The sequence below is a fragment of the Chelonoidis abingdonii genome, chromosome 6 (genome assembly GCF_003597395.2).
Source record: "Chelonoidis abingdonii isolate Lonesome George chromosome 6, CheloAbing_2.0, whole genome shotgun sequence".
Taxonomy (NCBI): Eukaryota; Metazoa; Chordata; order Testudines; family Testudinidae; genus Chelonoidis; species Chelonoidis abingdonii.
In genome coordinates, this window is record NC_133774.1 from 113,590,198 (window position 1) to 113,604,164 (window position 13,967).

Sequence of the window (13,967 nt, forward strand, 5' to 3'; positions counted from 1 at the left end):
TGCAAATGCTGGACTTCAGCATGGACAAATTCATATATACTGGATTGTGATGTTCTCTCCTAACTTATGTTGACCCACCTGTAAACTATGTCTCTGGTGCCTGGTCCCCATTCACAGCTAATTCACTACAGAACTCACTAGTTACATTTCCCCTGAAACTCTACCCTCACTTTTTTGATTTTCTCAAACCAAACCCTCGTCCACATGCCAGAGCAGACTCCAGGTGCATCCTTCATCTTGCACACCTCATAAAAACAGTCTTCCGGCTAGGTCTCAGGGCCAGGGATGTTCCTAAACTCTGCAGAGAGGGGAAAGTTGCTGAGGAGGAACAAAGGATCTCGCTTTTATTAGCTTCCCAGACCAGGAAGAACCACTATGTAAGGACTAGGAGCATTGCAGGGAGAACCAGAGACTCCACAGGACAGAGAGTTCCAGGAGCCATAGATAACTATGGGAAACTCCTAGTTTTAAAAAAAATATACTGTATAAAACACATTGTTAACTCTAAGCTAAGGATGTTATTTAACATGAAAGTTAAAGTGTATGTACAGTCACCACAGAACATTATAGTTAAGAAAGAATTTGAATGCATGGAAAGTAACAATTATAGAAAGAGCAGATATCTGACTATCTTTAAAATAAATTTAAAAGGGAAAATATTATATTACACGTTCAACGAACCTTATTGTAAAGCTAATGAGTTGGATTTTTTTTTTTTTGGTTCTGTTTCTAATAGAAGGGTTGAAATGCAGAGAAAAACATGCAATTTTTAAACAAATTATTCTTACACTTCTATACTGTAGCTTTGCTAGCAGACTGAGGCTGTCAGTCTGACGCCTTTTATGAACATCAAACACATGCAAAAATGTAATAGTAATAAAGTGTCCTGTTAAAATTAGTTTCTTGCCTAATCATCAGCAGTAATTTGACTCCAGTTCAATCAGTCGTCGTCACTTCCCTCTTTCCTCTGTGTATGCCCCCATGTTAAAAAAGTCTGTAAACGAAAATGAAGTCTAAAACCAATGCATTTTGCTCACCTAGGGCCCTATAATTCTGTGGAGTGTCAGACGTGGAGGAAGTAGAAAGCAGTGGTAAATGCCCCGGAAATGCCAAACGAGATAAAGCGATAGTCCTGCAGCAGCCTGTCTGGGAGCTCATGGAAGCCTGTCTATATCATGGCTATTCAGTTGGATCTCCACAAGGCTTGGGACAGGGAAAAGGGCGAGGGGTAGGTGCAGTGAAGAATAGTGCCAAAGAAAGTGGCTATCTTTCCTAAAATTGGCAATGGAATTGCTGAGTAATATATAATGCTGATGAGCGAGCCATGCTGCCTTGTGGGAAAGAGGACCTAATGCAGAAGACCTCCATTCAGATAACCCCAGCTTTCTTTACATATCTCAATATCTGCAGGAATAATCCTGCTGATATCAAGGTATCTCTAGGTGAAGAGGGCCATAGCCTCAGACCCCTGCAGTCAGATTCTACAGTGATGGGAGCAGTGTAATATGCTTTCCTACACACAAGGGAGCAATCCAAGAAATTCTCTGAGTTGAAACTCCTGTATTTCCTGCCTTTTATACGAGTTTTTGCATGCCAGCCACAATATTATTGCTTCTGCTGTTCCATTTTCCAGCTTCCTTCTCCTGTTCTGTCCCTCCACTTCCCTTTCTCAGTGTTTCCTCTCCTCCTTTTAACCTACTCTTTTTTCCCCTTCTGTTTTGCTTTTGTTTGTTCTTCTAGACTGTTTTTGTTTGTTTGTTTGTTTGTTATATTTTAAACTGAAAATGTGTACTTTTGTTTTACAAGCCATGGCAGCATTCTCTTCTTGTTTTCTTCACTCTCTTCTTGTGTTATCTCTGTCCTCCCATTCCTTTTATGTTATTTTTCTAGCCTTCAGTTCAATTCATGCTTTGCATGTGTGGTTTATTTGCATTCCTACTTCCTTTCTTGATATTCTCTTCCCTTTCTCTCCTTCCTTCTGCCTGAATAACTGAGTTAAGTGACCCACTGAGCAGGTATGTGTTTAAAAAAAAAAAAAGTGACCTTAAAAAATATACCTGCCCTGAGACACTGAATTAATAAGGGTTTTGAGCCCTGTAATGTACAATACTGTAAAGAATGCTGGAAATGTGAAGCACACATTACTGTGGACCTTTAACTTGAGTACGGGAGAGGGCAGTGTGAAATAACTATAAGATAACTTCACTGCATTAATAGAATTAAACTGACCATATACCATAAACACTCCCAGGAATAGCTTTCCTGTTTTTTTCTATCATTCAGACTATTTTCCTACAAGTAAATGTTTAATATATTTTTGAGTTTGTACCGTCATATTTTTATTGCACTTTAGCATTGTTAGTTGCTCATAACTTCTACAGCAGTTAATTTACAGGTTTTGAGATTTTTGACAAAATGTACTGCACATTTACACTTTTTAATTAATTATTCTTCAATATTATCACTCTAGGTTTAAAACTGTAGAATTCTAAGGAGTCAGAAGCCTCCAGGCTTATTTACATGTTACTTCTGTGTTGAGAGAGTAGACACAGACACAGAATTAATAAACTATCTCAGTTTACTTTTAATTACCTTGTGTACTGTGCAGAGAGAATGTGGTATTTTAACAAAAATGAATATCAAGTGACAAAAAAAAGAAGAAAAAATGGGGTATTTATTCCTAAACCGTAAAGGCTTATTGGGAACAACTTTATGAGGTTCTCAGCAAACACAAAATCTTGGCCCTTTCCAACTCCACTCAGCTTGTAACTTCTCCTGTTAACTCCTCCATGCCCATTTCCAGACCTTCTGACTCCTAAGCTACTTCTTTAAGAATTACACTGCTTTCTATGTTTGCTTCTGGACATGTACAAAGGACCATGATAGGAACCATAATTTAGAGCGGGGTGGGCAAACTATGGCCCTCGAGCTCGCGCGGGGGAGGTGGTTCTGGGGATTACCCCTCTCCAGCGCTCCAGCCAGGGAGCAGGGTCCGGGGCTGTTTCACATGGCTCAGAGAAGCAGCAGCATGGTCCCCTTCTGGCTCCTACACATAGGAGCAGCCAGGGGGCTCTGCTCTGCACACTGCCCCTGCGCCAAGAGCTGCCCCCACAGCTCCCATTGGCCGGGAACCGCAGCCAATGGGTGCTGCAGGGGCAGTGCCTGAGGATGGTGCAGCGTTCAGAGCCACCTGGCCGCACCTCCATGTAGGAGCTGGAGAAGGAACATGCTGCTGCTTCTAGGAGCTGCTTGAGGTAAATGCCGCTCGGAGCCTGCACCCCGGAGCCTCTCCCTGCACCCCGACCCCCTGCCCCAGCCCTGATCCCGCTCCTACCCTCTGAACCTCTCAATCTCAGCCCAAAGCACTCTCCTGCACCCCAAATCCCTCATCCCCTGCCTCACTCCCACCCCACCTACAGCCAGAGCCCTCATCCCCTGACCCTGCATCCTATTCCCCTGCCCCAGCCCGGAGCCCCCTCTCGTATCCTGAACTCCTCATTTTTTGGCCCCACCCCAGAGTCCGCACCCCCAACCAGAGGCCTCACCCCCTCCCGCACCCTAACCCTTATTTTGTGAGCATTCATGGCCCGTCATACAATTTCTATTCCCAGATGTGGCCCTCGGGCCAAAAAGTTTGCCCACCCCGATATAGAGGTTAGAGGATGGACCTGGAAATCAGTTAATTTTTGATTCTATAAACTACTTTGTCAGTGATGCACTGTTTAATCTTGTGTAAGTTGCCTAACATCTCTGTGTCTATTTCCTCTATATAAAATAAGAATAAGTATATACATACTTCACAGTGACGTTAAGAATCTTAATTAATATTTGTAGGGCACTTTGAAATCATTGGATAAAAGATGCTATTTAAATGTTTTGTTCTCCAAAAATACCTGTGCTGTAAAAAATTCCCACCCTGTGCAATGATCATGCAATGTGACAAGTTGGATTTGGTCTAGTTGGATTTGGATTTTGTTCTATGTTGTAGAACACACTGCTGCAGCAAGCGCAAGGCAACCTGCACAGTTGCCACAGCCTGTAACTGCCTCTCTCTTTAGTTGCTTTTTCATCTGTGGCGTAGATCAGAAGCTCAGATATTTGCTTATGCAGCTTGGTTCCTGTTTGCATTGCTACTGCTGAGCACCGTTTTTTTAGGCTAAAGAAGTGCCACGTATGTGTTACAGTGAAATTCCTGAAATGGGTGAAAAAGTTAGTTTGTATTCTTTTAATTTATACTCAACTTGGGTAGTGCTTATGCAACATCTTGAGGCTTTGATTCATTCCTGCTGCAGTATTGTGCTGGTTTTGGTTTAGTATTTTGTTTGTTGTAGCTCCCTCTGTTTTGTTGTGTAGTTATATAGAAGCCAATCCTTCCTGCTCCCTTCCCCCGCTCCAAAACAATTCCAGACATTGCCTGAGTACAAATTGAAAATATCTGCCACAAACTGGTGGAGTTAAGGTTCACTGCCTGAATGGCGTCCCATTACATTTTAAGTGAATCCCAGCTTTAAGATGGTAAACAAGGACTTTAAGGAGAAATCCTTGAGGAGAGTGATGTTGGAGATGAGTGTCTCACAACATATAATCACCTTTCTCCATCCCATCCTAGGAGTGTTTTACTAGTTGGCATGGCTTCCTTGTTCTACAGTATTTAGTTTTCCTAGCTTCATAGGAGACTACAAGGAAATTGTGCAGATTGAAGTGGGGAAAATTCAGGACCCGAGTGGATTACTTGATTTGTCCTGTGCAAAAACTACTTGATTACTTTCTGCAGCTGTCAGTTAGATTATAGACAGCATCTCTTACAGAGTTGTTTTGGCCTTTCATGCTTTTGGAGAAGGGAAGTTAATCTGCGTGGTTCAAAATTAATATATATGGGGATATACCTATCTCCTAGAACTGGAAGGGACCCTGAAAGGTCATTGAGTCAAGCCCCCTGTCTTCACTAGCAGGACCAAGTACTGATTTTTGCCCCAGATCCCTAATTGACCCCCTCAAGGATTGAACTCCAACCCTAGGGTTAGCAGGCCAATGCTCAAACCACTGAGCTATCCCTCCCCCCACATTTTGTTTCAGATTTTGGAATGGCTTATTTCTTCTAAAATCTTCCATTAGACAACCCTAATATCATGAGATAGCTATGCTGGTCTCAAAAAACTGATGAGATCTCCTTTTGAACCGCACCATAACTGTGAGGTGGAATTTCTAACTTGGTTAATTTTATTTTTTTGTGGCAGCAACTGCAGCTCCCATGGTAAGTGAGAGAGGGGAGGGATAGCTCAGTGGTTTGAGCAAAAATCAGTACTTGGTCCTGCTAGTGAAGGCAGGGGGCTGGACTTGATGACCTTTCAAGGTCCCGTCCAGTTCTAGGAGATAGGTATATCTCTAATTATTATTATTATTTTATTATTATTTATCATAAGGCTTTAGGGACTCCAATCTATTTTACATAAAGTCCCACAAGGACAAGGTGATGTTACTGACTCTCCCTAGATTCCAGCAAATGAGGCATTGGAATTACACTATAATTGCTCAGTTACTCTGCCAGTATTCTTCCCAATATCCATGCTCATCCAAGTGAAGCACTTTTCCATAAGTCCGATAGTCCTGTGTCAGACATTTTTGTTTTGTAGAGCAGGCAAAGTCCCGATGAGTGTCCACCTGTGTTTTTCCTTCATTTGATACAGTTACACATGGGACAAAGCCATGTCCAATGGCTTTCTGAACTCCATGGCTCATTATTATGCTTTGGCAGGCCAACACTACAACTCCAAAGTCACTTTAAGCCAGATTTAGTAGGAGGCAAATTGCAACTATCACCAGCTTCCAGTTGGTTCCTATCCAAGAGAGTTGTAAGGCAGCCACATGGAGCTCTGTGCATACATTTATACTACAATATGACTTGGACTCAGCATCATGATAGTAATGCAGGTTAGACCTAGTGATATTACAGAACCTGTTTCCAAGTCAGAAGTAGTCCAGTTCTTCCAGCACTTTGCTACAAATTTGTATTTCCCATTCAAATGGTTCTGTTGCTCCTTATGTACTTACAATGATTTGTCATTATTTGCTGTGATTTCCCTTTGTACTTCTATCAGTATTTTTCAAAGACATCCTTGAGCGTTGTAATATCCACCAAGTGGTCATTTATTACACCAGGTATCTTTTCAAGACAAAGTTAATTTCTCTACTTTTATTCTTTTTCTCTGAAGATATATAGTTACACTGGATTACGATTCACTCTGACACATTACTTCAGATGTGGGAGAGAAGATTTTTTTCTCCTATCCCATCTTGTCTTTCTATTTTGTCCTGTTTATTTCAGAGAGGACTAATGCTAGGCTATTACAAGCTATTAAAAGTCTATACAGGCAAATTTACATCTCCCATTAGCTGTCAATCTACTTATTTAAAACTTAGAAGTCAAATCCTAGCTATTATATCCAACAGGTTATCATAAGTCCAAATGGCTTTCTGAACTCCATAGCTCCAATGTTCCTTGTGGCACCTAAAAATCTGCAGAGCCTAAGTATTACAAACAAGTACATTTTATTTTTACTCCCTGATGGGCTAGTTACTCCTTTTCTGTGGCTGTACAAAAGAAAAGTACTTTAATTGAGAATGAGCGTTTACTCTTATGCAAAATGATTATGCAAAAATTATTATCTGTGTTGTTATTATGACCTTACCACAGCTGCTCTTTGTGTGTATTGAGAATAATAGCTAATTTTTTTTCTGACCAAAGAAGTGTGTACTGCTTTTTATTCCTGCAAAGCCAGCACAACAATGGAAGAGTGAGCTTGGATTCTATTGTGATTCATGCATTCTCAATAGAAATCATAACCAAACATTTTCAAACTTGGGTGCCAAAGTTATTGCCTACGTTCTAACTGGAAAGACAAATTCTGCCCTCATTTACACTTTACATAGTCTTCAGTGGAGATGCCCATGTGTAACTGAGGGTAGATTTTGGCTTGAATAAACCTTATGACAAATGACACATGAGCCAGATATAATGCCTCTTCCCCCTCCCCACGCCCCTCATCTATCAGATTCAAAGTTGCATTTTGAGGGCTGGCAGTTAGAAAAATTATTTAATTATTAGAAAACTGAGATAAATTGATAAAGATGTTAGTCGGCAAGAAAAGAAACATGGCACCTCAGGATGCTATTTTTGAAGAGTAACAATATAGCAACAGTGTGCAAGTTCCTTCTTAAAGACAAGGATACGCTTAATAACTTAACTGCTTGCTAGTTTAGCAAACTTGTTTTGCATTTGGAATTATCTGTCATGGTTTTAGCTGTTTTTGGAAGATGTTTTCCTCACCTTATATATAACTTACCGGTACTTTATTTCATACGTAATTTTTTTTGCCACAGTTCACATAAGCAGTTTCAGTTGTTATGATAGTCTTTAGTTCCAGTCCTAAATTTTTCCTGTAGTATTACTTTAAGCCTGTGGTTCTCAACTGGGCACACATACCCCTGGGGTTATGCAGCGGTCTTCCAGGGGCACATCAACTCATTTAGATATTTGCCTAGTTTTACAACAGGCTACATAAAAAGCACTAGTGAAGTCAGTACAAACTAAAATGTCTTGCAGACAATGACTTGTTTATTCTCTTCTATATACTATACACTGAAATGTAAATATAATATTTATATTCCAATTGATTTATTTTATAGTTCTGTGGGAAAAATGAGAAAGTCAGTAATAGTGTGCGGTGATACTTTTGTATTTTTATGTATGATTTTGTAAGCAAGTAGTTTTGAAGTGAGGTGAAATTTGGGAGTAAGCAAGACAAATTAGACTCCTAAAAGGGGTACAGTAATCCGGCAAGGTTGAGGGTCTCTGCTGTAAACTGTTAAACAGGTGTCAATAGTCCACTTGTAGGATGACAACATTTCTGTGGTTTGTATATCGTTTCTTTGTGTATAGTTTCTGAGGAACTTTGAAATAATTTAGGATAAAATGTAAGTTGGTAATATCATTATACTACAGCATACTTCTTTTTGCTTTGTACCTATTTCTTAGTACAGCTGCATCAATTATCTGTTTAAGTTCAGAAATTAAAACAAAAGATAGTATTGTGCCAAGTACTACAATGATAATTGAAAATATTTAATAATAAGTATTGAACAAGGGAAATAAATAGGTGGTAACACTGTATAACTTTCCACTTTAGTCCCAGGGCAACCGCTGAACTTCAAAGCAGAACCTGAATCTGAAACAAGCATATTACTTTCTTGGACCCCTCCCCGCTCTGACACCATTTCCAGCTATGAACTGGTTTACAAAGATGGGGACCAGGGTGAAGAGGTAAATGAAAATTTACTCACCTTTTGTATTTCTTTAGTGGAATAAGACATGAAAGGCTGCAATGATTGAGAAGTACAACCTTAGTTGCTTTCCTAGTATATGAGAATGTTGACATTATATGGTTTTTTCAACAGAGCAACCAGCTTGATGGCAGATTCTGATTACTTTTACCAGCAAGGCTCTGTGGCTACTGGCCAAAGGAAGTTTTACGGGTGTTCATGGAAAGGCAGGCATGGAGGTTGCTCCCAGTTCCAAAGGGATAAGGCTAGTTCAGGCTGTCCAACCCTTTACTGCCTCCAGGGCATGGAGTTCACAGACTTTGCCCAGGTTTTAGGAATGACCCATAGGAAGAAATCCCAGCCCCACTGCAGTCAGTGGGGCCAGGATTTCACCCATAATGAATAGTTGTTTCTGTTAGTCAATAAATGAGAATCTTTTAGAACATGGTAATTGGTATTTTTCAGTGTGCTTCAGGAAGAAAATACATTTTTCTAAGCATAAGATACCTTTTTTAGATGTTGTTTGCTCTTTATAAACAATTAGTATTTTAAATGTTTCTTTGGCTGCATTAAATCAATCTTTTTTTTAAAAAACAAGTCTCTTCTTATTTTTTATGTTCAATTTTATAAAGCTGATTTCCAATGCAAAGAACTAGAGTAGTGGTCTCAGGAGACAGCGGGAGAGTGCTAGATATGTCAGTGTCCTCCTACGTCACTATCTTGTTGCTGTTTTGGGAATACAGCAAAAGCTGGTTACTGCTACATCACTGAGTTTAGGTTTATAGAAGTTCTTCATGTGTACTGAAGACATGTAAGCACATGCTTAGCAGCTAAAAAAGACTGCTAAGAGGAGAGTTCCCAGATCTATCTTTTAATTCCATATGAAATATATGCCCCTACCTAAACTTCTACTATGTCCTGATCATAGGTCCTTGATAATATTTATACCTTTAGAAGAATTTGCTGCTTAAGATTTTGAATGCAAATCTAACAATAGGCTAGCCTTAACTCCAAGATCACCCATCCCATAAAAGTCCAGTTTCATTGGAGTGATAAGTACATGTAGATAAAGAGATGAGGCTCTAGTCATCTGTCAGTGTCCAAATATTCTTTTAAATTTTGAACATAATTATTTAATCCCTTTTAAACTGTCAAACAAAATTTCTCCCTAGCAGCTTGATACGTTGAACTGCTTATTTTAAAAATTCATTCTTCATTATTTATTTATTGTAGGTAATGGAGTTACTTTCCTTTCATTGTTTGGTTAAGATTACTTTGTTTAAAATGCTATGTTCACATTTTTTAAAGAAGTTTTAAGCAAATTAATCCCATTGATGACATTGTTATCAGTGTCTCAGGAGGGCTTTTCTCCTTAGACAACATTCTGAATAGATATCTTTGGAGATTTATCAATACGTCCAGTTCTCTTATTGCTTATCTTTAGCAACGTGTTTCTATTGAGCCGACTACATCTTACCGCCTGCAAAGCCTGAAGCCAAACAGCTTGTACTACTTCCGTCTGGCTGCCCGCTCTCCACAAGGCCTGGGTGCTTCAACTGCAGAAATCTCAGCAAGAACCATGCAGTCAAGTAGGTGTCTCTCCTTGCTTGCTTTATTCTGCTACTTATATCTGCTGAGCAGACACAGCCAGATAAGCCAGTAAGAGAGCAAGAGTCTCAATAACACGACAGCAGGACAGTACTTAAGATATATATTTATAACAGATAGGCTTAGAAGACTTGTTTTTGAATTATTATTGGCTTTTGCATATCCTTAGGAGAAGAAGCAGAATATCTTCAGAATGTCTGAAGAGACAGCACTATGATGATATCAGTATAGCTTCTAGGTGCACCATTAGCATACTAATGATCTTCTGTGCAGGGCATGCCTCCTATATAGTCTGGCGCCTTAAAGTTCCTGCCTAGTCATTTCCTGCTCCGCAGTGTAAATTTCATAAAATTTATTTCCTTTTATCCAGATATGCTCTTCCTGCAGCACTTGTACATTTGAAGGTTCCAGGACTGTATGCACTAACAGGCATGCTGATAACTATGGTTATTCTTTCTAAGTTTTGCCTAATGGTTTTTTTGTTACCAATCTTTGGAAGGTGGGCACCTTAGTATTATAGGTCATTTTGATACACACAAGAAAAGCACATTCTATTGGCTGTTCATGTAAATGATGTGAGTAATTTATAGAGCTTATCTGAAATAATCTGATGGGAATTTATATAGGAATTTAAAAACACGTAAATTGAAGCTTAACTAAAGGGCACTTCAGGTAATGGAGAATTGCATCCCAAAGAGTTGATATAGTCAGCTAAAGTTTACTTTGTGTAATCCTTTAGCTTTACTGCTCCATTTTCAAACTTTATTCCATCATGTGTTCAAATTTTCTATAGGCTGATTGGTTCACTACTTTTAGTGAAGTTAGGTTATTTAAATGAATACTGCAAAGCCTCATCGAAATTCTGGTTTGCATCGGTCAGCTCGAGTTATTGTATTTATACTGTCATGCTTTGCTAGTGTTTGATGAGATATTAGTAACAATTAAGGTACCTGAAGAACGGTTGCTTTAGAGTTTGAGTTTTATGAGTAATGTGAACTTCCTGAGGCATGTCTGTGGCATTTTAAATAAACACAAAGGGCCCAATTATGCTGTCATTTGTGCAGCCCTTATCTAAGAATCAAGTATAATGTCAAGGGGCACTGTCATTTTAATTATGCAAAATAAGTATTTTGATATAGAAGAAAATTATTTCCTTTCATGGAGACCATTTCAGTTACACGTGAGAGCGTGAGCATCATAAAAGGTGGGTGGGAATTGATTTAAGTGTGGCTACAAGTTAAATATTTCATGCCCAGTCCTGCACTCTGTGCACAGTCAAAATTGCCATTGATTTCCATTTCCTGGTTATGTAAGAAAGAAGTAAATGGGACAGGGCCAGTAAGATGACATTACACTGTGTGTTGCTTTCTTTTTATTTTACATATTGAGACAATACATGAAAAAGTGCAAAGGTTATATATGAAAAGAAAGTACTCGGTAGCCAGACTTTTGCAAGAGATTCCATTGAAATCAATGGCAAACTTCCAATTTACGCCATGGTATATGATAAGACCTAATAGATTTGTTTAATAGATTGCACATGGTGTAAAAATCACTTTGCAAAGTAAAGGAGAAATTGCATTTTAAAAAAACAATTACACAAGATAGAATGGTTTGCATTTATTTTAATATAATGATTTTAAAAAATTAGGAGTCTAGTGGCACCTTAAAGACTAACAGATTTATTTGGGCATAAGCTTCTGTGGGTGAAAAAAAAACATTTTTTCGGATGCATGGAAGAAGTGTATGCTTCTGCATGCATCTGAAGAAGTGTTTTTTTTAGCCACGAAAGATTATGCCCAGATAAATCTGTTATTCTTTAAGGTGCCACCAGACTCCTCGTTTTTGTGGATAAAGACTAAAATGGCTACCCCCGTGATACTTAAAAAAACAGAAATCTCTCATGGATACAGTCAAAATATTCTCCAGAGTTTTTTATAACCTTCAGTCATGGCTTCAGAGAAAGCTGCTACAGGGATATCTGTCTGTCAATATGATATCCTGAAGGAGTCTTTTCACTTCCTTTTATACTTCCTAGACAGATTCATGCTCTGTAGCGTAATGACTAGTATATCCTGTGTACTTTATTTCTGCCTTGATCATTTACTTTTTTGTAAAGAAAAAAGCTAATCTACCCCTTCAGCTCCTCCAGATGCTGGTACATTCTCACTTATTTTCCCCTGAGAAGGGTAAAATACCACACAGAAGAACATCCATTGATCCACATAGAAGATCTGTGAGGAACCAAAAGATACATGTGTAACTGTAGTAGGTCACAGCAGGGGCCTATAACTCTTCAGCTGCTTTAATTATCTTTGATGTTCCAAGTAGTACCAAAAATCCATTTGGTTTTCCTTTAAGGATATGAGAGAGAGACTAGATCACACACAATGGGCAAGCACTTTAGCTTTCTTCTTAATACAAGTTATATTTGATCTAAATGATGGATGCTCATGTGAAGTAAGATACAGTATAAATTCAGAGCTTTGTATCTTTTTGCTTTGTTTTGCTAGGGAAGTCTTTTAGTAAGATTTAATAGCTATTTTGCAGTCAAAATGCGCGGAGGTGGTAGTTTATTGAAATTACCCAAAAAATTGCTGGTAGGATTTAATTCTTCACTAGCAAAGGTGTCTCCAAGAGGAGTTAAAAAATATAACTGAGAGCTGATCTAGGGTAAGTACAAGGTACAGTCAGAATCAACAAGCCTGTCACTTTTTTGTCCTGGTAGGTAAACCTTTGACTAAGATTTTCTTCATCTTCTGTTGACTTTGCATGCTTTTACACTATGTTGGCTACAATAAATGTTTAAATAAATGCTTTCCATTTAAACATTATTTGTAGTTTACTTGTTCCAGGCAGACTCAGTTATAAAAAGAAAAATGAAAATATAATCTTTTTTCGGGGCGGGGGAGCCGGGGACAGAAGGGAAGTTTCAAAGGGAATTTCTCAAGCAATTTCTAGCAATTATTGCAAGTTATCTGGAATATAGTAAAAGAAAAAAGACTATTCAATGAATGTAAGACTGACTGTACAGTATAAGTTAAAATTTGGCAAGAAATACATAAAATAATCATTTAGAATATCCTAACTTGCACTAAGTGCAGACATTACAAGGATAGATGAATAGACATATAAAAGCATCATGTTTTGTTTTTATTTGAAGAAGAATTTTAATTGCAGGTAGGTAATATTATTTTGAGGCTTCATTTTCATGTATTTCCCCCACATCCTTTTTCACCATTTAGTTGGTTTATTCATTTTTAATTTCTTCACTTTAATAAGCCAAGGTGCATATGATTGTCTGACGTTTTGCTTTTTAAGTTTCTATGGGGTTTGGGTTTTTTTGTTTGGTTGCCCTTTTTATTTATTTTCATTTTTTCTTTTGTTCATGTTTTTTTCTTTTTTTTTCAACCACTCCTGTCCTTTCACTCAAATCCTCCTCTAACCCACTACTGAAATTAGAGCCATCAGCTCCTCCTCAAGACATTAGTTGCACCAGCCCCAGCTCCACTAGCATTTTGGTAAGTTGGCAACCTCCACCGGTGGAAAAACAGAATGGCATTATCACAGAATATTCAATCAAGTACATTGGGATTGATGGGGAAGATGACAAGCCCCATGAAATTTTGGGAATTGCTTCGGACACTACTCAGTACCTTTTGGAACAGTTGGAAAAATGGACTGAATACCGGATCTCTGTGACTGCCCACACTGATGTCGGACCTGGCCCAGAGAGCTTAGCAGTATTGATTCGGACAGATGAAGATGGTATGTTGCCTCCACTACATCCGTTTGCACCTCTATGACTCTCTCTCGATCTGCTGTCTTTGTATAAGCTAAGAGTATTCCTTTTTTGTCCCTGCTCCTCTTTTTCCCCAAATCATTGTTACTATCACCATGTGATTTTAATCAAAGGTCTGCCTTTGCTACGTCAGTTTTGAATTTTTCTTTAAACGCAAAGTTGTTTTTTTTTGAGCAAATTGAAACTGCTACTCCTTCGAACCTACCTAGATTGCTCTTTCTCCCCCTCCTCATCTATT

General features: G+C 38.7%; 1 protein-coding gene across 36 annotated transcripts in view; it reads left to right on the forward strand.

Moving 5' to 3' along the window:
- The window catches only part of PTPRD (protein tyrosine phosphatase receptor type D), a 1,348,190-nt gene that overhangs the window by 1,178,237 nt on the left and 155,986 nt on the right, over window positions 1-13,967 (forward strand). For 21 of the 36 annotated variants that reach the window (XM_075067326.1, XM_075067339.1, XM_075067332.1 and 18 more), the window contains 3 exons: window positions 8,187-8,320; window positions 9,764-9,908; window positions 13,390-13,695. In XM_075067326.1, the coding sequence (XP_074923427.1) occupies window positions 8,187-8,320; window positions 9,764-9,908; window positions 13,390-13,695 (585 nt within the window). The remainder of the gene's footprint in view (window positions 1-8,186; window positions 8,321-9,763; window positions 9,909-13,389; window positions 13,696-13,967) is intronic. The other 15 variants (XM_075067348.1, XM_075067350.1, XM_075067353.1 and 12 more) reach the window with 1 other exon arrangement.